We start from the raw sequence: 27,974 nt of genomic DNA, 5'->3' as shown, positions 1-27,974 counted from the left end.
AATTCCTAAGGGGGTTGATAAGATGGAGTTTATTTTTCTCCTGGCTGGAATTAAAGGTCACAGACTTATAATAAGAGGTCTGCCATACAGAACAAAAATGACAAGAGTATTTTCACCCAGAGGGTGGTGAATCTTTGCAATCTATTACCTTTTATGGCTGTGTTTTAGATGTTAAAGAAAATGCAAGGGGTGTCGGGTAATTAGCACTGGTAAGAGATCAATATACAATAGGTGCAGGAGTAGGCCATTCGGCAATTCGAGCCAGCACCGCTATACAAATGTGATCATGGCTGATCATCCCCAAGTAGTACCCCGTTCCTGCCTTCTCCCCATATCCCCTGACTCCGCTATCTTTAAGAGCCCTTTCTAGCTCTCTTTTGAAAGTATCCAGAGAACCGGCCTCCAGCGCCCTCTGAGGCAGAGAATTCCACAGACTCACAACTAAAAAGTGTTTCCTCATCTCCGTTCCAAATGGCTTACCCCTAGATCAACCATGATTTTATTGACAAAGCTGGGATACAGGGCTGAATGTTTTACTCTGGTTTCATCTTTATATATTCAACAGCTTTAGGGCAGGTGTGAGAATTTGCTGCAAAAAAAGAGGCCTGGAGTGCTTTAAATCCCAGATCCCCTTGCGAACTCATCTGGCTGTCTCCGGACTAGACAGACTTAAGTAATGGGAAAGCTGCTCACTTTGACAACACTGCTTTTCTCTATCAGTCGGGGCGGTTCATTTAAGGAGGCAATTTCTCCTGTTAAACAACTTGCGCTTGCATTTCTCTCTGACTCCTTGGTGAACAAATGAGAGGGGGATCAGAGTTACTGGAAGTGAGCCTCCACGTTTTCTGACTCTTGTTCGATGGATATGGGCAAAGGAGCCAGCAAAAATAGTCATAGAGCCGTAAAGCATGGAAACAGGCCCTACGGCCAAACTTGCCAACGCCGACCAACATGCCCATCTAAACTAGTCCCACCTGCCTGTATTTGGCCACAGAGAACATACGGATCACAGATATCAACTTTTAAATGCTCTCAGTGCAGAAATAATGGAGTGCAGTAACCCAAACAGAGCTGTTAACCTTGCCATCTAGAGACTTTGACTTTCCTGACGGCTTGGCAGCACAGTGGCACAGCGTTAAAGTTGCTGCCTTATGGCGCTAGCAACGCCAGAGACCCGGGTTCAATCCCGACTACGTGTGCTGTCTGTATGGAGTTTGTACGTTCTCCCCGTGACCACGTGGGTTTTCTCCGAGATCTCTGTTTCCTCCTACACTCCAAAGATGTACAGGTTTGCATGTTAATTGGCTTGGGTTGGTATAAGTGTAAATTGGTCCCAGTGTGTGTCGGCTAGTGCTAGTGTGCGGGGATCACTAGTCGATGCAGACTCGGTTAGCCGAAGGGCCTGTTTCCGCATTGTACAGGTGCACAACCTTTTATCCGAAAGCCTTGGGACCAGACACCTTTCGTAATTCAGAATTTGTCGGTCTTCGGAATGGAAAATTTTTTGCGTAGATTTTAATGGCTGGCTCAGTGGTAGAGTGCTCGGCTCATATCCGCAAGGTCGCGAGTTTGCGCCTTGATCCCGGCAGAAGAAGTTGGAGCGGGGCTGGGCTGGGCTGCTGCTGGCTGTGGGTCTCTGGGATCTCTGTGCTTGCGGTGGGCCTGGTGGTCGACGTCCAATTGGTCCTGACGTCTCCGGTGACTGCACAGACCTGCAGCCATCGCCGTCGTGAAGACAGTACAAAGCCCCCACGCCGGTGCAATGGGCGGGGAGCTGGAGAGGGGAGGGAAGGGGTCACACACATGGCCGGGAAGCAGAGGGGTGTAGGTGGGGTGAAACTGAAGGGAGCGACAATCTGCTGCTGCCTGCACGCTGAGTTTAAAAGTTCCCACGCAAGACTCACGATACACTGTGTATCGTGTCTACCGTGGGAACTTTTTAACTCAGCGGACAGGTAGCAGCAGATTGTCAATTATTAACCCTCCCGCGCAATATACTCTCACCTTCTCTTTTATGAATGGGGATTTAGTTCCCCTTTCTTCGAGGACCGACCGGAGGTTCCGCTGTCACCTCTAAGGGCCGCCCTCGGTGAACGTCCTGTCTCCCTGTCCCTGGGATAGCAGGGGGCGATCAAACAGCACAATACCCCCCTCCCCCTCCAACTCCAGAGGAATCCGCTCCCCGATGGGCCGCTACGGCGACAAGTGGCAGTTCGCCCACAGCCCGAGCTGCGCGACCCCAAGAACAAGAAGTACCTTCCACACTATCAGCTTCTGCCCATATGGGGAGCGTGTTCCTCTGGAGTTGGGACGGGGCTGGGCTGGAGTTGCTGATCTGGGATCTCCGTGCTTGCAGTGGGCCTGGAGGTCGGTGTCCCGATGAGAGGCCGCTGCTCGGGCTGTGGGCGAACTGCCACTTGTCGCCGTAGCGGCCCATCGGGGAGTGGCTTCTGGTGGTCCTGACGTCTCCGGCCAGTTTGCAGTTTTCCTCTGGAGTTGGAACGGGGCTGGGCTGTTGCAGGCTGTGGGTCTCTGGGATCTCCGTGCTTGCGGTGGGCCTGGGGGTCGGTGTCCCGTTGGTCCTGACGTCTCCGGTGACTGCACTGCGCTGCTAGAATCGCCGACGTGAAGACAATGCAAAGCCCCTGCGCCGGTGCAATGGGCGGGGAACTGGAGAGGGGAGGGAAGGGGTCACACACATGGCCGGGAAGCAGAGGGGTGTAGGTGGGGTGAAACTGAAGGGAGCGACAATTTGCTGCTGTCTGCACGCTGAGTTAAAACGTTCCCACGCAAGACTCACGATACACTGTGTACCGTGGGAACTTTTTAACTCAGCGGGCAGGTAGCAGCATATTGTCAATTATTAACCCTCCCGCGCAATATACCCTCACTTTCTCTTTTATGGATGGGGATTTAGTTCCCCTTTCTTTGAGGACCGACCGGAGGTTCCGCTGTCACCTCTGCGGGCCGCCCTCGGTGAACGTTTTCAAGGACCTTTCTTCAAGGACCGAAAAAATGTCGCTATTCGGAGGTTTCCATTATTTGGATCGTCGGATAAAAGGTTGTGCACCTGTATCTCTAAATTAAACTAAACTAAACTAAACGCTGGTATCTCTGGTGATGAAGTGCACTCCATTATAAAGCACAGAGCACCAAAAAAATGAATCACCTCCCTGCATCTAAAGGTAATTTATCTTATGCATTCCCAACCATCATCCTTTTTCTTTTCAACCTTGTCAATTATAAGTACTCTCCAGATAATGAACCAAGCAAAAGTCCAACTTAAATCAAATACATTCTGCAATCGTATTAGATTTTGTATATTTCACCAATAGGCTACATTTGACATAGAACCTACAGTAGACACAAAACAATAGATCACTGCTTTTATATGCTCTCATTCACTCTGTTTGAATTGTCAAACGACTGCTATACAAGTCCAGGATTCAAACCTCCCTTTAGAGAGGCAAATGTTCCTATAAGAGTTATTAAGATATTTAGTCACCCATCCATGAATTCAACGTCTGGAATATTGTGTAGTACATGAACATGCCCTTCAGCCCACAATGTCTGTACCAAACATGATGCCAAGGAAAGGTGTGGAGGCTTTGGAGAGGGTGCAGAGATTTCCCAGAATGCTGCTTGGATTAAAGGGTTTCAGCAACAGGGAGAGGTTGAATTGACTTAGATTGGTTTCTCTGGAGCGTCGGAGGTTGACGGGAGACTTGATAGAAGTATATAAAATTATTATAGGGTAGCCAGGAAGAACCCTTTTCCCCATGACCAACACAAGAGGACATAGCTATAAGGTGAGAGGGGATAAGTTTCATGGGGATGTGCAAAGCAATTTTTTTTACACAGAGCAGTCGAGGCCTGGAACGCATTGCCAGGGGTGGTTGTGGAGACAGATACATTAGTGGCGTTTAAGAGACTTTTAGATAGCCACAAGGAAGTACCGGGAATAGAGAGATATGGATCATGTTCAGGCAGATGAGAACAGTTTAATTTGTTCGGCACAAGTATTGTGGGTCAAAGGGCCAGTTCCTGTACTGTACCGTTCTATGTTCTATGTCCTATATACCAGCTACCAGAATGTCCAACACTGGTTGGACTTTAACAATCCATTGCACAATTGGTTAATATATTAGGAAATGCACAACAGCTGAATTATTCGGTTGCCTGAAGTATGTGTTATACTACTGTCATCCCACTAATCTAGTAACTGTATTTCAATGCTACCATTGCCAGGGCCCCTTTTAACTTTGGAACTTATGAACCTTTCGGAATAAGGAATGAAAAAAAGCAATTTCACGTTCTGATTCTGGTCAAGGTCAATAATGTTCCTTGCATTACTTAACTCCTGCTGACCTGGGCATTCCATTTAACAAACCCGCCGTGGCTTTTGAGCATGTAATTTGCTGCACTCAAGATAGATCTGCTGCAATAGTTGGTTTATTAATAATGCATTATTCTTTCACGGCAGCAGAAAATTTATAATTTAAATAAAATTGCGGGCAATGCGAGAAGCATTGAGCAGCGCACTGATTTATCTGTTCAGGCCAATCAGTGTTACCATTCACATTTAAGCTGTCAGCCAATGTTCACATGCAACTCCAAATGTCACAACAATTTTTGTTATTATTTGTTCAAGGTACATGAGAGCAATGCTGGCATTCATTAACCGTTTTTTTAACTGACTTTGTACTGATTGGTTTGTGAGGCCACGACACTGGATAATGGAGAGTAAACAACATTGTTGTGGAGCTGTTGTCCACAAAGCCAGGTTTGATTAATAAAGTAACACCATTTCTTCCCTCAGGAACATCAACAAGCCAGATGGCATTTTATGACGATCTGACATCAACATTATGTTATTCTATATTATTTTGTCATTTAGTTTGAACTCATGCCTCCATATCATTATTCCAAGCCTCTGAATACCAGCCCTGCAACTGTACACCACTGACACTACAGTAAAACTTTGATGATCTGCTATCCAATTTGATGGGAAATCCAATGGATTAGTTCACCTGGGTCTGTTTCCTGCAGTCCCCTTAAACTCACCGAGGCCCCTTTTCCAGACTCTTTTTATAAACAACAGTGCCTCCTTTTAAACCCACTGGAATCTTTCTCACCCTCTTAAACTCACCAGAACCCTGTTTTTCAATCTCCCTTTAAACTCTCTGGGGCCTTGTTTTCTATGCTCACTATAAACTTACAGGGGCCCCATTTACAATACTCCCTTTAAACTCAATGGAGCCCTGTTTCTTGGCCTCTTTAAGCTCACCAGGGTCCTGTTTCTTACCTTTTTTTTCCTAAGGCTAATCAGTGATCTTTTTAAACTAAATCGCTTGGCTGGAAAATGTATTCAAATGTATCTTAAAAAACGTGAATTAAAAGTGTACTGGAGTTTCACATAGACATCCCATAGTGCTCAAGCTCTGCCAGTCTGGCGCCACAAAGTGCCAAGGTGCCGGATGACCAGGGTTTGTACTGGATTCCCAGGGTCTCTGATATCTTCTGAACTTATGAATTCAGTAAAAAAAGGAAAAAAATGCAATTACGCAGCCATCACAGAGTAAAATAGGTTGTTAATACACTGGTTTAATAAATGTGCTGGTGTTACCAGCAATATATGCATCGCTTTGAAATAATTAAAATTGTGTGACACCAGTATTCTATGCTACGTACTTGCTGACAGCTTAAACCTTTATGATAAATTAAGAATACGCAGGCTTCTTTTCAATTTGTGCCACATTTTATCTTCAACATTTTATGTGGAGCCGCAATGAGTAATGAATACTCTCCTACAATGTAATATAATTTTATAGAAATAAATGTTGATACAGGTTTACCTTGCCTTTGCTGCCTTTGATGGCAGAAAATTAGAAAATGCATGCAGGAATCCAGCAACGGAAAGGCATCCTGCTGATTCTTTCAATACTATTCAATACCTGAATATAGTGAGTTGAATAGTTGAAGGAATAAACTGTGCAATGTTGTAGATGAGTAACAAAATCTCCTCCTCACTGACCCTCAACACTGGTGCATCCCAAGGCTACATGCACGGCCCACTGCTCTACTCTCTTTATTGTATTGTATTGTATTGTATTGTATATCTTTATTGTCATTTCCTGAGTATTCACATACCCAGAGGAAACAAAAAAACGTTGCTCAACCAGTGTCCATTCAGTGTGCATTAAAAAATAAATAGAAATAAAAATACATATATCATGAACAAACTAACACTCTACTAAACATCAACAGGCGTTCCGATCGGCAGCGGCACGACAGTGGCTCTGCTGCAGTGTGTCCAGGTTGGTGGTTGGTGCACGATACTTTGGCAGGGGGCAAAGTCTGTTTATCAGTCTTATAGCCTGCGGGAAGAAGCTGAGGAGCATCCTGCTGGTTTTGCAGCTAATGCTCCTGTACCTCTTCCCAGATGGCAGGATGGAGAATATGTGATGCGATGGGTGGTAGGGGTCTTTGATGATGGAGATGGCTAACCGGGTAACTATATCCCTGAATGTTCCTGTTGTAAACAATTGCATATGGAAACATATCAGAGCAGGAGTTAGAGGCATGGATGTCAAACTCCAAAAGGTATTAAAGCTGCTAACAGCAGGAATAACAGCTTTCGCCCGCCCAGTAGATGAGAAGGACATGTCGCAGGACCAACAGGATGCACTGGCACTGCTTTGCAACACACAATATGAAATAAACAGCATCAGGAAGACTGCCATCCGACCTGCTCTAAACCCGAAATTCGCAAGTCTGTGCAAACCTGGAAACGTAAAACCACCAATTTTACTATTTGGAGGTAACCTATCGAAGCAAGTCAAGGAGCTCGATGAGGAGGCAAAAACCCTGGGGCTCATAAAAGCGACTTCATCAAAAACCTACTATGGCCATAAACAGCACCTTTACGCACCCACCAGTAGAACAAGACAAACTGGTGAAAGCTCGAAGGTCCGGTACACCGAACATGAGTCTTTTTTAGGCCATGGCCCAGACCGGCCTTTTTGGAAGATACGCAAACCTCCAACACCAACCCAACCACAAACCCAGACACCGGCGCCTCAACATCAACGAAGGATTTACAAAAAGAAGTAAACCTGCCACTGGTAACTATGGAGGTAGGTGGGTCTGGTTCCCTACAAATTGCAGGGAGCATGGAGGTTGGGGGGAGATTACACTTCTTTCTGGATGCATGAAGTATGTTAACTACCAACACTTATATTTTAAGCAGTATCCAGGGATATACCATAGAATTTATACACAAATACAGCCCTCCTGTTCAGCATGTACCGAACCGAATGTTCGTACTTTCAGGTAAAGAAAAATCAGAAGCGCATGCTGAACTGGAGCGGCTTTACGCAAAAGGGGTAATTGAAAAATCCCAACACGAATCGCTAGAATTCGTGTCCAATATCTTTACCAAAAACAAAAAAGATGGTGGTTGTCGCATCATCATAGATTTGACCAAATTGAATACATTTGTACAATATATTCATTTTAAAATGGAAACCTTTGTTACTGCAAAACAATTGATTTCCAAAGGTTTCATGGCTAGCATCAATTTAAAAGATGCTTACTATTCAGTGCCTATACGAGGTGACCACAGATGTTATTTAAAATTCAACTGGATGGGACAGGATGGCAGTATAGAGCGCTGCCAAATGGGTTAACATCAGCCCCCAGGCTGTTCATAAAAACTTTGAAACCAGCCCTAGCGTTTCTACGGAAACAAAAACACATGGTCATGGCATATCTAGATGACATACTTATTGTGGGCAAACCTTTGGAATTGGCCAAACAAACTGTAACAGCCACAAACGTTATTTGAAAAACTGGGGTTTATTATCCATCCAGTTAAATCTAAATTAACGCCTTCCACTACTATGGACTATTTGGGGTTCACCATTGACTCAGTTCACATGTCGGTGACTTTGCCAAAGGGAAAGGCTATAGACTTAATAGAGGCTTGCAATAACCTCATTGACATCCATAAACCATCCATCAGATTGGTAGCAAAAGTAATTGGCAAAATGGTGGCTGCTTTTCCAGCCATACAATTCGAACCTTTACATTACCAAAATTTACAGAGAACAAAAATACGAGCACTCAAAATTAATGCTGGTCATTTTGACAGACCAATGAAGCTACCAATCAAAGCTATAATGGAACTAAAATGGTGGAAAAGATAACATTCGGCTTTGTTTCAATCCAATCATTATCAGCAACCCTGCTATGGTGCTACAAACTGGTGCCAGTGCACTTGGTTGGGGTGCCACCAATTCCATCTCCAGCTGTGGAGGTAGATGGACTGCACAGGAGGCATCATTATTACAAACACTGGGCATAGACTACCTGGAAATGTTGGGTGCATTCCATGGCCTAAAGTCATATTGTTCTGGGTTAAATCACCAGCATGTTAGACTACAGATTGACAATACCACTGTGGTTGCATATATCGACCATATGGGTGGAAACAAATCGACATCATGTGACAATCTGGCTAATACAATTTGGCAATGGTGTATCCAGAGACATATTTGGATATCAGCTACTTACCTACCAGGTAAACTAAATTTAGTGGCAGACACCAGGTCACGCAAATTTAATGAAAACACCAAATGGATGTTGAATAAAAAAGTATTTGCTGATATTACAGCACGGTATGGAACACCAGATATCGATCTATTCGCATCCAGACTTAATCACCAGTTATCAAACTATGTTTCGTGGGAACCAGACCCTGGGGCAGCGGCGACAGATGCATTTTCGCTGCATTGGGGGAAATTGTTTATTTATGCATTCCCTCCTTTCTGCCTCATCAGTCGGGTATTAAAGAAAATACAGCAAGACTCTGCGTCTGGTATTTTGGTAGTACCCGATTGGCCTACTCAACCATGGTTCCCTGTGATACTCAACATGGTATTAGAACCATGTATCACCATCCCGAATAGACCAGATTTATTGGTTCATCCCGTAACAAGGGATAGCCACCCATGTCATAACTATATGAATTTATTAATTTGTAGAGTCTAAAAATACCTCTACTACAGCTGGGACTGACGGACTGAACAGTGAACTTAATTTCGGCGGCCCACAGACAGTCCACCAAAAAACAGTATCTGGTCTATATCAGGAAATGGGAGATGTATTGTCACAGAAACAGCATCACCTATAGATCAATGAACATCCCGTCTGTTCTGGAATTCCTGGGAGGCCTCCATTATGATGAGGGGCTCAGTTATAGTGCCATCAACTGCGCCAGAAGTGCCCTATCAACTTATCTATGGCAAGGAACAGAGCGTCATTCTGTTGGGACTCACCTCCTGGTAACAAAACTTATGAGGGGAATTTTTAATACCAATCCCCCAAGAACCAGGTACTCTCAAATATGGGATGTGAGTATTGTCCTGACGATGCTAAGGAATTGGTCTCCAGCAACAGCTCTGTCCCTACATAGACTGACATTAAAAACAGTCATGCTAATGGCTTTGGTCACGGCACAAAGGGTACAGTCGTTACATAAATGAAGACTGGACAACATGACTTCTTCATCTGGAAATATTACGTTTCATATTTATGAATTAGTTAAGCAGAACAGACAGGGATCAGCAGGCCTCAATATAGAATTTAGGTCTTACCCAACAGATGATCGTCTCTGTATAGTAAGACATTTGTTGTTATACATGGAGAACACGAAAATCATCAGAGGCAATGAGAAGGCACTTTTAATCAGCCACAAGCAACCACACAAAAAGGTGACGGTCCAGACCATCTCAAGAGGGCATAAACAGGTTCTAACACAGGCTGGGTGGATACTAATATTTTTAAATCTCATTCCACCAGAGCTGCAGCTACATCGGCAGCTATGCAGTTGGATGTACCAATGGACCAAATCCTCAAGACAGCAGGATGGTCAGGGGAAAAAAAACATTCCAACTATTTTATCATAAACCAGTCATTAAACCTGGAACGTTTGCAGAAACAATTTTAAGTTCTGTATTTTAATTTACCCCATAAATAGGGGCTATAATTTGGTGTTAATAAATTTTTCATGGATTTCAATGTCGGATTCATGTCTAAATTATGTTGACACAATTCCTCCCACAGTCATTAAGGCAGATGTGATGCATGGACTCATTTCCACGGCATGAAATCACAGAGCTTTGAAATCTTCACGTAGTCACTCATGTGACTCCGAAGTAAAATAGTAAGATTAAGCGAGAACTTACCAGTTTGAAGTTTGATCGTTATTTTATGAGGAGTACGTTGAGGGAATACGTGCCCACCGCTCCCACCCATGATCATATACTCAACTGGTATTTCTTCTCTAATCTTACTATGTTCAGTCATTACAGTTATCTGTGATTTCACACCGCTGCTTTGAAGAATGACACGCATGCGTCCTGGCGGGGTTCTTCACGTATTCCCTCAACGTACTCCTCATAAAATAACGATCAAACTTCGAACTGGTAAGTTCCCGTTTAATCTTACTATTTATGTATCATTTATGTTGTAGTGTGTTGTCTCAGTCCATGTGTATGTGAAGCTGCTGCAAGCAAGGTCTTCATTGCACCTATACCCTTCCATGCTTGTGGACATAAAAATAAACTCGACTGGACCTGACATAAAAAAGGATCAACACCCCGGCCCAAATGCTTTCTGTCATAGAGTCATATCGTGATACAGCGTGGGAAAAGGCCCTTCGGCCCAATTGGCCCACATCGGCCAACATGTCCCAACTGCTCTAGTGCTACCAGCCTGCGTTTGGTCCATATCCCTCCAAACCTGTCCTATCCATGTACCTTTTAAATGTTGGGATAGTCCCAACCTCAACTATCTTTTCTGTAGCAGCAATGTCAGAATGATTTGAACTATTAATGTGTTATAATTAATGTCTGAAATAGAATGATTTCCAGTTTTAGTGGCAATGTTTAGTGTTACAAACTAATCACTGTTGATGACTGAGAAGGATATCGTTAGTATGAATAATAAGAATGAATCTTGAATTGATTTCTGCCGATGACGTATGTTTGCCTCTGAATAATAACCTGCAGAATTTTTCACCGGCATCTGATTGTGACTTATCAAAAATTAAATTAATGATTGGGTATTTTTTACAATGCTATAGAGTGCAGAATTTGATTAAGCAGGATAAGTAATTCAGAATTTACGACTCCATTCTCTCAGTCTTTTGAAGGTTGACAGCTGCATCTCTCTAAGCCCTGTGATGCAGCTTCCCGTTGAGTATTTCACAAAATGTGAAGTGCTCAAATGTAGTTTTGAGCCGGGAGATCAGAGCAAGTTACAAATTTGTGTAAGGAACTCCAGCAAATCTTTTGCTGACAATGTATCGAATCAATGGATTGTTCATTTGTGTGTAGGGTGCTAAGAATCAAAGCGAAAGGGGGGCACAGTGACACAGCGGGAGAGTTGCTGCCTTACAGGACCAGAGACTTGTGTTTGATCCTGACTACGGGTGCAGTCTGAATTGAATTGAATTGAAATTAATAAAGTATATAAAGTATATAAATAATAAAGTATTCAATTCAATTCAATTCAAATTCTGTACAGATTTTGCATTTTCTCCCTCTGTCCAAATAGGTTTTCTCCGAGTGCTCCAAAGACATACAGATTTGTATGTTAATTGCCTTTTGAAAATTGTAAATTGTCCCTAGTGTGTAGGATAGTGCTAGTATACGGGGTGATCACTGGTCGGCGCGAACTCGGTGGGCCGAAGGGCCTGTTTTCACGGTGTATCTCTAAAGTTTAAAGTCAAAAGCTCATGTACAACCTGGCCCATTTACTTTCCTTTTGGTCGCATATATTACTGGTGTTGGGTCCAGTCATATTTCAGACATAATGCACCGTCAGCGATGGCAGCCTAGCCAACAGTCTGTTTAAGAAGGAACTGCAGATGCTGGAAAATCAAAGGTAGATAAAAATGCTGGAGAAACTCAGCGGGTGAGGCAGCAACTATGGAGTGAAGGAAATAGGCAACGTTTCGGGCCAAAACCCTTCTTCAGACTGATGTGAGGGTGAGGGGGGCGGGAGGAAGAAAGGAAGAGGTGGACCCAGAGGACTGAGAGAGAGCTGGAAAGGGGAGGAGAAAATAAGTTCATACCGCTGGGGTGCAAACTGCCCAAGCAAAATATGAGGTGCTGCTTCTCCAATTTATGGTGGGCCTCACTCTGGCCATGGAGGCCCAGGACAGAAAGGTCGGATTTGGAATGGGAGGGGGAGTTGAAGTGCTGAGCCACCGGGAGATCAGGTTGGTTATTGCGAGCCGAGCGGAGGTGTTCGGCGAAGCGATCGCCAAGCCTATGCTTTGTCTCACTGATGTAGAGCAACTGACATCTAGAGCAGCGGATACAATAGATGTGGTTGGAGGAGGTGCAGATGAACCTCTGTCGCACCTGGAAAGATGGCTTGCATCCTTGAATGGAGTCAAGGGGGGAGGTAAAGCGACAAGTGGAGCATTTCTTGCGGTTGCAAGGGAAAGTGCCCGGAGAGGGGGTGGTTCGGGTGGGAAGGGACGAATTGACCAGGGAGTTACGGAGGGAGCGGTAATGGTACATATCATCATGGAGCTGGCGGCCTTGCTCAAAACTGTGTTTGAGCCACACCGCGGGGCCGTGGACTTACCAACGGAGCCTGGATTCCCTTGCCTGAGATCGACGCTTCAACCGCGGCCTGCAGATTTCACAATCGAGGAGCTCGCAGTCTCGGGTAGAGACTAATATCGCGTACCTCCTAAGTCGCAAGAGGTTCGTCGACCTGCCCTGACCCGGGGTCCGATCGCCCAGGGTTGGGAGCTGAGATCCCCCCGATTCAGAAGCTTGATTGTCCTGATGCGGAGGGTTCGACCGCCCGCTACTGGAGACAAGATCACCCCATCAACAGAAGGCTCGAGGCCCCTGACCACAGGGGAACAAAGAAGGGAGGAGAGTGAACTTTTTTGTTTTTCACCTTCCATCACAGTGAGGAATGTGGAGGAGTCACTGTGATGGATGTTTATGTTTAAATGTATTTTGTGTGTCTTGTTGCTTTTTATTGGTATAACTGCATGCCAAATCTAATTCCTCGTATGTTGCAAAACATGGCTAATAAAGTATGATTATGATTATACATTAGGTATTCCGACTCAGATGAGGTGCAAATTCCTGCAGTTAATCATTGAAAACTTCAATTTCCTACATAAAGCCTGTGTCCTTGTCACTGACCCATCCATCCCTCCTCTCATTAACTTAGACTACGGTACGCAATTCGCAGTCTCGATATTCTAAGTTACCTCGACTTGTGCTTTCAAAGCGAAAGGTCTCTATCATGTAAAAGAGAAGAGAATAGCTGAAGTAAATGCTAAAGGAGGCACCTGGGGAATTGATAAGTAGGAAACAGGGAAAGAACATTGATGAATAACATGAATAATTGTTGTGGATTGATATTCACGGAACCTGAAAGTGCATTGTGAACATGACACTGAAAGACACTGAAAGCATTCCAAATATAAGAGATAGTGAAGGGGCCATAGATGGGGAAGAAATCAAGACAATCTTTAATACTAGAAGTCACTGAAATCCCCATCCATCCCTCTTCCATCAGCAGTTCCAACTATTCTAAATGATGATTGCCCTCCATATTCGTCACCTTTTATTTTCTTCAGTTCATTATACTGTATCATCCTGCTCGGACATCATCCTAGTACTTGCTGACCTATCGTGAATCACACTTCCAAATTAAATTCTTATTCTGGCGTTTGAATTAATTAATTTCCTTGCCCCTACCTGGCCCTTTGTTAGTCTCTATTTCTTTGCTAAAGCCTCAATTTCTCTGACTGATCATTGTGAATCAAACCTTCCTTCATCTCAACATTGGTGGCTGCAATCAGTTCTGTGAGACCCTCTCTCGATGCTGCTCTCCTGCTCAGTGACCATGTTCTGACCTGATCACACTATCCTCTTTCCAAAGATATAAATACATTAGAATTCAGAATTAAAGGACGTTCTTTCAGGAAAGAGATGAGGAGGAATGTCTTTAGTCCGAGGGTGGTGAATCTGTGGAATTCTTTGCCACTGAAGGCTGTGTTGGCAAAGTCAGTGGATATATTTAAGGCAGTGATAGATATATTCTTGTAGTACAGGTATCAGAGGTTATGGGGAGAAGGCAGGAGAATGGGGTTAGGAAGGTGAGATAGATCAGCCATGATTGAATGACAGAATAGCCTTGATGGGTCGAATACCCTATTTCTACTCCTATCACATGATCATGATACAGAAATCACAATCACTCATCCTTTAAGACCATCCTTAAAACTAACCCTTGTGGCTAAGTTTTTTAGTCACACCTTCTATTGTTTTTATCTTTTCCTCAACTCTTAATTTTGTCTGATCATGGTGAACTGAAACGCCATGACACATTTTTCTATATTGAAGATAATATAAACATTTTGTTGTTGAAATGATGATCAGCTACAGTTAAAAAAGCAAAATCACTTTGATTATTTAAACTGTGTTTCTTATTGCTTGATTGTGCATTTTGTGTCATTTATTTAACTGATGCTTTTGTTGCTGAATTTAGTAACTAGGACCATTGTACAATTAGTTTATGGCTTGAGCTGATGGCAACTTATAAAGGAAGAATAATTGAAATTGTGTTAAATTCATAAAGCAAAAAAGTTGCAAATATCAGAAATCTGAAATAAAAACCAGAAAACCAGTAGAGCAGCAATGTTGCATCATGTTGCAGTTACTGCCTTACAGCACCAGAGACCCAAGTTTGATCCTGACTACAGGAGCTGGCTGTACTGGCTTTGTATGTTTTCCCTGTAACCATGTGAGTTTTCTCTGGGTGCTCTGGTTTCCTCCCACACTCCAAAGCCAAACAGGTTAATTAGCTTCTGTAAAAATTGTAAATTGTCCCCAATGTGTGGGATAGTGTTTGCATACTTTGGTCGATATAGACTTGTTCTGCCGTTGGGCCTATTTTCACACTGTATCTCTAGAGTCTAAAGTCTAAAAGTTAAGGGAAGTACTCAATTGTCCTTGTCGGAAGAGGTTGAGTTGAGAGGTTAAATGTTATGATTAAATACTTGAGTTTTTCTTGCAATGTAGAGGCAGAAAATAAAAAGATTCAGGAACTACAGGGTGATAGGTAGCCCTGGCCTGCTGCATATTTCTAACAGTTTCCATGTTCAATGCAGTTAGTTTATGCGTACATGTAATTCAGAGAGAAAAGTTTTGTGGACCACCATGACATAAAATAATTGATTAATAAAGCAAATCAACCTTGCAAAACAGCCACTTCAATGTTTCTTTCATTCAGGTTAATAGTTTTCCATTCATCCAGACCACACTTTATGCTTTGGCAAGATGGATATAAGGTTTACAAAATAATACACATCTTGTTACACTACAGGTATAAGAATGGCTAGATCCTGAAACAGGCAAGTGGATCACAGTGTGCAATTGTAATATGATGAAAGATTAAACAGATTGGAACTTTACACATAATAGTTTAGTAGACTGGGAGGTGATCTTACTAAACATTAACAAACATTGTTAACCCAGCCCATTCACTGCAACGCTGCTGGTGTACATTGTACTGCCCTTCATTTCAAACTATTTCTACTTGGAGCTAGCATTCATTAATTTCTTTGCCCCAACCTGTCTCTTTATAAAAGTCTCCATTTTGTTGCTAAAGTATCCATTTCTCAGACTCTGATCATTGTTAATCAGTCCTTCCTGGAAGAATCAGGCTAATTCACATTCAGAAAATTGATTCAATCTGGTCCACATATTTGACTATGGCCACAATAGCTATTGGTCACAATACATCAGGCAGTCATTTTGTGCATAGAGACCTTTTGATAGGGGGTCATGAACAGTACATGTGTAGGAAGGAACTGTAGATAGAAACATAGAAAATAGGTGCAGGAGTAGGCCATTCAGCACTTCGAGCCTGCACCACCATTCAATATGATCATGGCTGATCATCCAACTCAATATCCTGAACCTGCCTTCTCTCCATACCCTCTGATCCCTTTAGCCACAAGGGCCACATCTAATTCCCTCTTAAATATAGCCAATGAACTAGCCTCAACATCCTTCTGTGGCAGAGAATTCCAGAGGTTCACCACTCTCTGTGTGAAAAATATTTTTCTCATCTCGGTCCTAAAAGACTTCCACCTTATCCTTAAACTGTGACCCCTTGTTCTGGACTTCCCCAACATCGGGAACAATCTTCCTGCATCTAGCCTGTCCAACCCCTTAAGAATTTTGTAAGTTTCTATAAGATCCCCCCCCCTCAATCTTCTAAATTCTAGCGAGTACAAGTCGAGTCTATCCAGTCTTTCTTCATATGAAAGTCCTGACATCCCAGGAATCAGTCTGGTGAACCTTCTCTGTACTCCCTCTATGGCAAGAATGTCTTTCCTCAGATTAGGAGACAAAAACTGTACGCAATACTCCAGGTGTGGTCTCACCAAGACCCTGTACAACTGCAGTAGAACCTCCCTGCTCCTATACTCAAAACCTTTTGCTATGAATGCTAACATACCAGTCGCTTTCTTCACTGCCTGCTGCATCTGCATGCCTACTTTCAATGACTGGTGTACCATGACACCCAGGTCTCGTTGCATCTCCCCTTGTCCTAATCGGCCACCACTCAAGATAATAGTCTACTTTCCTGTTTTTGCCACTAAAGTGGATAACCTCACATTTATCCACATTATACTGCATATGCCATGCATTTGCCCACTCACCCAACCTATCCAAGTCACCTTGCAGCCTCCTAGCATCCTCCTCACAGCTAATACTGCCCCCCAGCTTCATGTCATCCGCAAACTTGGAGATGTTGCCTTCAATTCCCTCATCCAGATCATTAATATATATTGTAAATAGCTGGGGTTCCAGCTCTGAGCCTTGCGGTACCCCACTAGTCACTGTCTGCCATTGTGAAAAGGACCCTTTTACTCCTACTCTTTGCTTCCTGTTTGCCAGCCAGTTCTCTATCCACATCAATACTGAACCCCCAATACTGATGCTGGTTTAAACTGACGATAGATACAAAAAGCTGGAGTAACTCAGCGGGACAGGTAGCATATCTGGAGAGAAGGAATGGGTGACGTTTTGGCCTCATACGTCTCCATGTTTTAAGGCATGTGCTGGCCATAGTAGGAAAGGGCATCACTGAATCTGTGGCAATCAGCAGTCTTTGAAGGATTGATAATCAGAGTATCCTTCTTCCTTTCCTATTTCAGATTACCTGTTCACAGCATTTGTGCAAAGATGGGCATTGGGAAATAGTGTGCATACTGAATGTTCGGAAGTAGAAATGTTTAAGTAATGATGTAAAGTGATTGGTCATATGATTCAAGGAAAGATAAGGAAAATTGTTTGTTTTTTTACCCAGAATCGAGGACCAGAGGGCAGAGGTTTAAGGTGAAGGGGAAAAGATTTAATAGGAATCTGAGGGGCCACTTTTTCACACAAAGGGTGGTGAGTGTATGGAACATAGTGATACAGAATGGAAACAACTCTTTGGCCCACCAAGTCCCCACCAACCATTGATCACCTGTACACTAGTTCCAAGTCCTGCACACTCGGGACAATTTACAGAAGACAAGTATACTAGCTACCTATGTCATAATGATCAACAAAGCTTTCTACCAATTAAATTCACTTTATCGGCAAGCTTTTAATTTCTGTCACATGGACTTGTATTCATCTGAAATTAGGAGAGGCAATATAAAGTGCCCGTTCATGTTTTATATGATTGCTTATTTATCTTGTTAAACTCACAGCTATGATATACAACAGATGGCATAAACTTTGGTCCAATGGGAGCCTAAATGGATCTTAAGATGTCATTTGCAATAAACAAGATAGCACTAAATACAGTATAATTGAATTGAAGAAAATAAACAGTGAAGAGTAGTCAGGAGGGCAATAATAGTCATAATAGTCAAGATAGCCATAAACGTTGGTCACATGTACACCAGTTTTATGTTCTACGCACCAAGGACAATTTACAGAAACCAATTAACTTAGACACCTGCACGTCTTTGGAATGTAGGAGAAAACCAAAGCACCCAGAGAAAACCCACACAGTCACAGGGAAAACATGCAAACCGCACAGACAGCACCCTTAGTCAGGATCGAACCAGGCTCTCTTGCACTTTAAGGCAGCAGCTCTACTTCTGCACCACTGTGCCATCTACTAATGATAAAATGTGGTACACTATAGCATTGCATATTAAGTGAAACCTTAACATCTATCACCTCTCTCTAAGTGGTCCAATGGAATGATAGCTCTGGGTTTCCCCCTTGGGAGAACACATGCCCTAGATGGAGTAGACATATCGCTCCAGGTGTACTACTGTCAAGTTGTCTTCCTTTTCCGAATCAACACCACACTGGCTGGGATGTTTGGAGTCTCAGTTAAGTTCCAACGCATTGATCTTTGCCAAGTTTGGTGTTCATATATATTTTGAGCAGGTCTCAAATTAAAACACTGGAATATTGTTTTGAAATGTTCTCCCTTTTTGTTCATTGCCACTTCTAAGTAAGGGAACATTATATTAGATAGTAGAAATAAAGAAACTGCAGATGCTGGTTTATACCAAAGATAGACACAAAATGCTAACTCAGTGGGTCAGGAGCATCTGTGGAGAAAAAGGAATAGGTGGCGTTTCAGGTCGGGGCTTTTCTTCACACTGAATGTACGGGGTGGGAGGAGAGTGGTGGAGAGCTGGAGATGAGAAAAAAGCAGGACAAATAAGGGTCGGCTACTAATGACTGCATAGCTTTATATCTAGATATTTATCTTTGTATCTACACCAGATTGCAATTATACTTGATAACTTTGTCATAAGTTTCTTCCAATTAAAGTCACTTTACAAGTTGTGCAACTTCACATAAGTTTTTCATTTCTGTCACATGGACTCATATTCATCTGAAATTAGAAAAGCCAATATAAACTGCCCGTTCATGTTTTATAGGAGCTTGCTTATTTATCCTATCAAACTCATAGCTATGATATACCACAGATGTCATAAACTTTGGTCCAATGGGAGCCTAAATGGATCTTGAGATGTCACTTGCTATAAACAAGATAGCACTAACGCTATTTCCTTTCCTAACCACAGAATCCCTGTAATGAGTGCCAAAAGGAAAGTCATTCCCATGCTTAGATATCTGCAGACCGATTTCAAAATGATTGAGAATAGCCCGGGAACAGCAAAAACTCAAGATACACTGACAGATGAAAAATGTGTTCCTTTACACATGAGAAAAGTTAGCCCCTTTTCGAAAATACTAATTTTCTTTGGCGTACATCATGTTTTGAATTACAAAATAACTCCACATTGGGAGTTTGTTCAAACTAAATACTTCTCCGGTTTTACAAAGCTATGAGAATCTATCTGTTATCAGCGCCACTGTTGTCATTAAAAACAGAATGCTTATTTTACAAACAGGATTTTACACTCTAGTACTTGGCTCACATCAGCAAAAAAGAACTGTTCTGTTGTGTTGGTTTAACACAATAACTATTAAAAAGCAGATTTTGCCATGCACTTAGATGCAATGTTCTGTAACAAATTGTTTTCAGACCACATGTACAAAGTGTTTGAAAAGTCTGTCGGGTGCTTTTAAACTCTTGATCAAAGTATTATAAAATCACTTACTTTACTGCAATGTGGAAGAAACCAAAACAAAAATTCTGGTTTGTTAAATTATCTGTTCTGCAATGTTGCAACTTGCAGAATTAACCATAGAATAAATGAAATAAATTATTTTCACAACATCATTGCAGTAGAAAGGAAAGGAAGGAAACTTGAGGAACTGAATGGTTTCTGCAGCCTGAGTAAAATGCCAGTATTATTACTTACCTAAATATGGGTTTTAGGAGGTGCTTTTTCTTGATGGTAACACATTCATCCATTTAAAGGAGAAAATTGGACTCCTCACAGGAAGTTGTTCTGGTGCAGCCCGTGAAGAATCTGCAGAGTTGTTCTCAACTAATCCACGGTGGAGAAGAGAGAGATTGGTCTCTCGTGCTGGGGAAACCACCCTCTCCTAAAACTGAGCAATGAGCCCATCGAGGCCACATCACACAGGCATGTCTGTGCAGTACCAAATAACACACGCTCTACAAAACAGAAGGAGTCAAACTATGGCAAGGGACGAGTCTCTTAGGCAAAGTGTAAGAAAAGTCTGACATTTTGCCAACTGTCATCCAGGTATAAAATCTAACAGATTATTACAACTAGACAAATATTTCATGCTAATCTCAGCTAAACTGCAGCAGAGAAAATAAGTCCCTCAAAGAAGAAAACGGGGAAAGGTAGGAAAGCTTTGCACGACCGATCTGGATAACTTTTCGTAAGTAACTGTTAATGAGTGTTTTATATTTCCTAGGGCGTGCCTGGGAGGATGTCGATTTTGTAACAAGCAAGAACACATCACGAGCTGAGGAAGTTGAAGATTTCTGCACTGCACACTGGCTTACTTCCCAATAAGAACTGCAGTTTTGGGAAATGCTATTATTTAATTATCTGATTCCCATTCATCACTGATGATGTGTATACAGAGCACTCCAAATTAAAAGTACGATTTGGCCAACAAAATCTCACCAGACAAATGATTTGAAATACATCGACGCCAAATGCATTAGTTCAAATTATAGTTCTGTACTCCATTCTATTTGGACCATAATAATAAACAGAAAATACAAATGTTTGTTCAATAGATGGTGCGGTTGGTTAAACGTAATGAGCAATTAAAATTAACTTGCATTTCTATAGCGCCTTTGGTATGGTAAAATGTATCACCTCACTTCCGGAGGTTATCTCAAACACAACACAAGATACTTGGGTGGGGGCGGGATGGAGAGAGAGGGAATGCAGGGGTTACTTGAAGTAAGAGAAATCAATATTCATACCGCTGGGTTGTAAGCTGACCAGGCAAAATATGAGATGCTGTTCCTCCAATTTGTGTTTGGCCTCACTCTGACGATGGAGGAGGCCCAGGACAGAAAGGTGTGTGTTGGAATGGGAAGAGGAATTAAAGTGTTTAGCAACCAGGAAATCAAGTAGGTTCAGATGGACTGAGCGAAGGTGTTCAGCGAAACACAGGGCAGAATGGAGACTGGGAATCCTGCAGCATCTCGACCCTCATGAAGCCTTTCCCACCCACATCACACAAGTCTGTGGTGGAATACTCTCCACTTGCATGGATGAGTGAAGGTCCACAAACACTAAGGTTATGCAACAACATCCAGGATAAGGAATCCTGTTGACGTGCACATAGAAACATAGAAAATAGGTGCAGGAGTAGGCCATTCGGCCCTTCAAGCCTGCACCGCCATTCAATATGATCATGGCTGATCATCCAACTCAGTATCCTGTACCTGCTTTCTCTCCATACCCCCTGATCCCTTTAGCCACAAGGGCCACATCTAACTCCCTCTTAAATGTAGCCAATGAACTGGCCTCAACTGCATTCTGTGGCAGAGAATTCCAGAGATTCACCACTCTCTGTGTAAAAAAAATGTTTTTCTCATCTCAGTCCTAAAAGATTCCCCCTTTATCCTTAAACTGTGACCCCTTGTTCTGAACTTCCCCAACATCGGGAACAATCTTCCTGCCTCTAGCCTGTCCAACCCCTTAAGAATTTTGTAAGTTTCTATAAGATCCCCCCTCAATCTTCTAAATTCTAGTGAGTACAAGCCAAGTCTATCCAGTCTTTCTTCATATGAAAGTCCTGACATCCCAGGAATCAGTCTGGTGAACCGTCTCTCTACTCAATCCTCCACACAATATTCAATCCCTCCAACGCAGGCACACGGTGGTCTATCTGCAAAATATTCACTGTAGCATCTCGCCAACGTTACATAAACAACACATTCTAAAATAGCAACTATTGCTACCTAGAATTATTAAAAGCAGCAAACACATGGGAACAAAAACTGCCTACAAACACCCCTCCAAATCAATCAGTATCTTGTCTTGGAAGTACACCATCTCGGGGTCTATAAAGAACTCTCAGACCATGAAATCATAAGACATAGGTGCAGGATTGGGTCATTAAGTCCGTCTGGTCTGCCCCACCATTTGATAATGGCCGATCTATTTTTCCCTCCCAACCCCATTCTCCTGCCTTCTCTCCGTAACCTTTGACACCCTTTACTAATCAGGAGCCTATTAATCTCTATTTTAAACTAAGCAAGTCCAATCCACATCACCCAACATCTACTTTTACACAAAGGCAGCAGCAGTTCAACCTTCTCAAGGATAGTTGTGGAAAAACCTCAAAGACTTGTGCCCTCATCTTGTTGAGTAACAACAGATCCTCTCTCTCTACACTGGTTGCCTGCAATCCCAGCTGGAGAGAAAGTGCAGGGGGTTAGTTAAAGAATGAACAGCAGCTACATCCATACTTAGATAGGCTATTGGCTCTTGCTGCCCACGGCCACGGTTAGCAGGGTGAAGTGCCAGACAGCTGCTAGGGCCTGTTGAACTCTAGCATGGCAATAATTAACAGTGCAGGGAGAGCACAGGTAACAACAAAAGGAAAATAGTATGCTAACACTCTAAACTGCAGCAAGCACAGCTGTGATAAAAGTGATAGGAGTAGAATTAGGCCATTCAGTCCATCAAGTCTACTCTGCCATTCAATCAAGGCTGATCTATCTCTCCCTCCTAATCCCATTCTCCTGCCCTCTACCCGTAACCTCTGACACCTGTACGAATCAAGAATCTATCTATCTCTGCCTTAAAAATATCCACTGACTTGGCCTCCACAGCCATTGTGACAAAGAATTCAACAGAATCACTAAAGTAATTTCTCTTCATCTCCTTCCTAAAAGAACGTCCTATAGTTCTGAGGCTATGACCTCTAGTCCTTGACTCTCCCACTAGTGGAAACATCCTCTCAACATTTACTTTATCCAAACCTTTCACTAATCTGTATGTTTCAATGAGGTTCCCCCTCAGTCTTCTAAACTCCAGCGAGTACAGGCCCAGTGCCTACAGACACTCATCATAGGTTAACCCACTCATTCCTGGGATCATTCTTGTAACTACCCTCAAATCAATTAAGAGAGTTAGTCATAAGTAATTCATGAACATAATGTGAAAGGAATTAATGAACTCTCTGGCCCCACAATGGGCAGCTGCAGATTTTATCATTCATGAAATTAGTGGATCAAACTCAAACTGATTACTTTAAGCAGTACTAATTTTACTCTTCTTCGTGCTTCAAAAAGTAAATAGTTAAGAGTGCTTTTGACTCTCATCTCAGTGTGTGTGGGAAAAATGTCAAACAATTCTTTAAAAAGAGTTATGGCAAATGCCGATAATCCACCATCCGACTGCACACTGGAACAGCTGGTGGAGTTGCTGATTCCCAGCGCCAGAGACCCAGGCTCAATTCCGACCTCGGGTGCTGTCTGTGTGGAGTTTGCACGTTCTCCTTTGTGGTCACATGGGTTTCCTTCGGGTGCTGTTCTCTGGTTTTTTCCCACATCCCAAAAACATGGGGATTTATAGATTAGGATTGTGTTTCTTTGAGAGCACGAGGTGATCTTATTGAGGTATATAATTTTATGAGGGGAATAGATAGGGTCGATGCACAAAGTCTTTTACCTAGAGTAGGGGAATGAAGAATCAGTGGAAATAAGTTTAAGGTGAGAGGGGAAAGATTTAATAGTAACCTGAGGGGCAACCTTTTCATGCATTGGGTGATGGGTATATGGAATGAGCTGCAAGAAGGGAGGTAGTTGAGGCAGATACTAGAACAAAAAAATTAAAAACAGGTACATGGATGGGAAAGGTTTAGGGGGATATGGGCCAAACGCAAGCAGGTGGGACCAGTGTAGATGGGGCACCTTGGTTGGTTTTGGCAAGTTGGGCTGAAGGACCTGTTTCCATGCTGTATGACTCTATTAATTGGCCTCTTTAAATTGCCCCTAGCGTGAAGAGAGTTGATGATAAAGTGGGCTAATATAGAACTAACGTGAATGGTTGATCAATGATCAGTGTGGATTCAGTGGGGCGTTGAACCAGTCCCCATGCTGTCTCTTTTAATCAATCAAATCATGGTGGTCTGGCATCTGCCTCACATAGATGATATTTGCCACGCTCTCTGTCAACCCACACCTCCTTTTCACTAATTCGAGCCCTGGTTCTCACACTCCCCCTTCAGCTCATCAGGGCCCTGTTTCCTGCACTCTCTTCCTCCTTACCAGAGCACCACTTCCACACATTCCCTTTAACCTTTCTGGGTTCACTGAAATAATTGTATTATAATACCTTGTGACATTTTTCCTTAATAGTGAATTGAAAATGTGCTGTGGGATCAACAAACACAACATCCAATCCTCCAGAACATTTGCCAATTGGGCAACTTCAGTTTCCAGCTTCCTGGATTAGTGGTTTCACTCCGTTTAAAATCAGAATAGTGCAGGTGTTCTAAACCTGTGATAGAAACAAAACAAAAATACCTGAAACACTCACCAATTCAGACAGCATCCCTGATGAAACACAAAGAGTTAGCTACACATGCTGCATGGTCTGCTGAGTTTTTCCAGCATTTTCTGTCATTACTTCTTCAAATAAAAAAGGCATTTTCCTACCTCAAATTCCCCCTCCCTCTCCCCCATCTACCTTCAGTTTGAAGAGGGGTCCCAATCCCAAATGTCAACGTTTCCTTTTCTACAAAGATGCTGCCTGGCCCACTGAGTTACTCCAGCACTTTGTGTTTATCTTCAGTATAAACCTACATCTGCAGTTACTTCCTGCACAAACTCACCATTAAGTTGGCATGATGAAGGGAATTCATTGCAGAAAGTCACTCTGTTAATCTAAAGCGGTAGGAACTAGTTTAGATTAGATTAGATCCTTTATTTGTCATTCAGACCTTTCGGTCTGAACGAAATTTCGTTGCCTGCAGCCATACATATAATAATAAACAACAAAACACAAAATAAACACCTCCTCACTGTGATGGAGGCAAAAGTCTTAAAGTTATTGTCTCTTCCCTCCTCATTCTCCCTCTGCGCTGAGGCGATATTTTGTTACCCCACCGGGCGATAGTAGTCAGTCCCGCGGCTCAACCGAGCTCCACGAACGGGCCGGTTCAAGCTCCGCGGCCCGGGGGTGGTCGAAGCTGCCGCCCTCCAGCCCAGCGGACGCAGCTGTTGCCGCGGGAGCTCCGGAAAACAGGCACCAACCTGTGACCTGCGAGCTCCCGACGATGTCGTCCACTGGCCCGCGGCCGAGCCCCGGATTCAGGTCGCCGCCGCCGGAATGCCGCCTCAGCCACCGGAGCACCGTCTCAGCCCCGAGTCGGGCCACCCTCACCGGAGCGCCGTCTCAGCCCCGAGTCGTTCCGCTGCCACTGGAACGCCGTCTCAGCCCCGAGCCGTGCACCAGAGCGCAGTCTCAGCCCCGAGTCGTGCCGCCCTCACCGGAGCGCCGTCTCGGCCCCGAGTCGTGCCGCTGCCACTGGAACACCGGAACGCCGCCACAGCTCGAAGATGGCCAGCCTCGCGTTGTAAGTCCTGGCTGGCTCTGCTTGCGGAGCCTCGAGGTCGATCGCAGTTGGAGGCCGCCAGCTCCACCATTAGGCCTCAGAGAATAGAGAACATTTTCACTTTGCACTCTGGCATTTTACTGCCACAGATTTGGTGGCAGATGGTCATTCTGGAAGACCCTAGCAACGTCTGTAAATATGTGAATACCAACTGGGACCCCTATAATCCTCATGAACTTTTCTTCCCCAACTAATTGGAGCCAGTGAGACTCTTATCAGCACAGAGGCAAAGATCACAGAAGTTGAAGCAGAAATTGCATTCAACGTAGCTAGAATTCCCATCATGTTTTGCACTAGTTTCTGGAGGTCCCACTCATAAAGCTGGCCTGACTGGCTCAAAACATCACCTATCTATGTTCTTCGGAGACACAGCCTGGCCCGTTGAGTTACTTCAGCAATTTGCTTTTCTTTTCAACACACTTATGTTTTTTTTGCATAATCTGGCAAGACCCTCTGGGTGAATTAATAATCACAATATCGAATCTTCTTTTAGAATAAATACATTGCAAATCTACTAGGATCTGTGCATTGAGGGTAGTTTTTAATGGTTCACTGGGGAAACATTTTGAATGATTTTCTTATATTTACAAAGAAGCTGACTTCTGTCAGCCAAACTAGAGCAGCTTTGGCATTGTTGTTGTTTAAAAGGTAGTTTCATGAATTTGAAATAAGTATTTTACAACATGATGTGTGTAATGTTATTTATTATTCTTGGAATATTTTTCAGTTGTATAATTCCAACTTTATCATGTTACCTCTTCTAATTGATTCAAAGAATATGATTCAAAACAAATATCAAATATCTGATTATGATGTTCCTGGCAGGGTTTTCATTAAATATCATCCAAGCATACTGGAATAGAGGCTCGGGGGGGGGGGTTAAAAGGATGCAACATTGGCCGAGTGTTGTGCTGGGATTACCAATTCCACCCAAAGCATAACATTTGCACACTGAAGTTCAAAATGTTGATTTTGGTCAAATGTTTTTTTCCGAAACCATCAGTAGTTTAGTTTAGAGTACAGTGTGGAAACTGTACTCACTGAATCCACACTATCCGACTAACAATCATCCCGTACACTAGTTCTATCCTACACTCTACGGACAATTTACAGACGCCAATAAACCTACAAACCCGCACGTCTTCGGGATGTGGGAGGAAACCGGAGCGCCCGGAGAAAACTCACGTGGTCACAAGCTCCGTACAGTTAGCAACCGATGTCAGGATTGAACCCGGGTCTCTGACGCTGTAAGGCAGCAACTCTACCGCTGTGCCACTGTGTCACCCAAAGTGGTTCTCAATATAGGTATCAACAGTAAGGTATTGCATGAGTACCTTAGGCAAAATTAGAGAATCAGAGACAAAAGCTCAAATTCTACCAAGGCAGCCGGAGAATTAATGTTCAACCATTTAAAGAAATTTGGAATGTAAAGCCTCAATCAGTTGTGATAATAATGAGTAGATCTACAATCATCCCTGTCCAGCATATGTGTCACCGCAGGCCATCAATGTGATTAAATCTTGGATGTCTTTTCTAATGTGGGCCAGCAGACACTCAGAGAAGTGCAGTTAAGATTGATAATAAATGCTGGTTTCCCCCCATTGTGGTTGCCATCCCAACGGGAGAATGAACATAATTCAACGATGCAGAATAGTGGTGCACTACTACAAGGAAATGCACTACTTTAGGAAATCTACATAAAGGGTCATATTAATGAAAGTACAGATTATTGTTCTAAATGAGGCTTACTGATTTTGATCACTGAACAAAATGGGTTTTGAAAACATTCCACAAAGAACAAAGCCATTTAAAATAATCATTACAGGCACTTAGTAAATCTGTTATCTGTTACGATAATAACAAACAGTTAAGAATTTCAGTTTAAAGATGTGCAGTGTAAGTCTGGTTTACACAGGTTGATGAGTGCCTGGGATGCCCTTGCTGAGGGATGATGGTTGAGGCAGATACGATAGTGCCATTTACAAGACTTTTGGATAGGCATATGGATAGGCAAGGAATGGAGGGATATGGATTAGGTGCAGGCAGATAAATGCTGGTCTTGGCATCATGCTCAGCATGGACATTGTTGGCCGAAGGGCCTGTTTGTGTCCTTTACTGTTCTATGTTCAATGTTTGGCAGATTGGCAGTTCTTGATTGCAGGTATCATAGAACAATTATATAGAAAGAAAAAATGTAACTTTTTGCTCCTTAGAATCAACCATAACTTACAAATAGGATCCAGGAAAACATTTATTCATAGACACATTGCCATGTTTGCAGGCTGAATAATACACTGCTAATATTCTAATTTCAGTGAAAGCTCGAATAATATTTTTTTGTAATGAAGCAAGTATAAGGTTTGGAAG

General features: G+C 43.0%; 1 protein-coding gene across 5 annotated transcripts in view; it reads right to left on the bottom strand.

Moving 5' to 3' along the window:
• The window catches only part of pde1a (phosphodiesterase 1A, calmodulin-dependent), a 386,755-nt gene that overhangs the window by 196,474 nt on the left and 162,307 nt on the right, over positions 1-27,974 (bottom strand). Inside the window, exon 1 of one of the 5 annotated variants that reach the window (XM_055637854.1) lies at positions 19,904-20,373. The exons of the other annotated variants lie outside the window; for them this stretch is intronic. Coding sequence (XP_055493829.1) covers positions 19,904-19,956 — 53 coding nt within the window. The 5' untranslated portion in view covers positions 19,957-20,373. Of the gene's footprint in view, positions 1-19,903; positions 20,374-27,974 lie in introns of those variants that run through there. 5 annotated transcript variants of the gene reach the window in all.

Source organism: Leucoraja erinacea, chromosome 7 (genome assembly GCF_028641065.1).
Source record: "Leucoraja erinacea ecotype New England chromosome 7, Leri_hhj_1, whole genome shotgun sequence".
Lineage (NCBI taxonomy): Eukaryota > Metazoa > Chordata > Chondrichthyes > Rajiformes > Rajidae > Leucoraja > Leucoraja erinaceus.
Note: the sequence above shows the minus strand (reverse complement) of the source record. Positions and strands in the feature narration are given on the sequence as shown.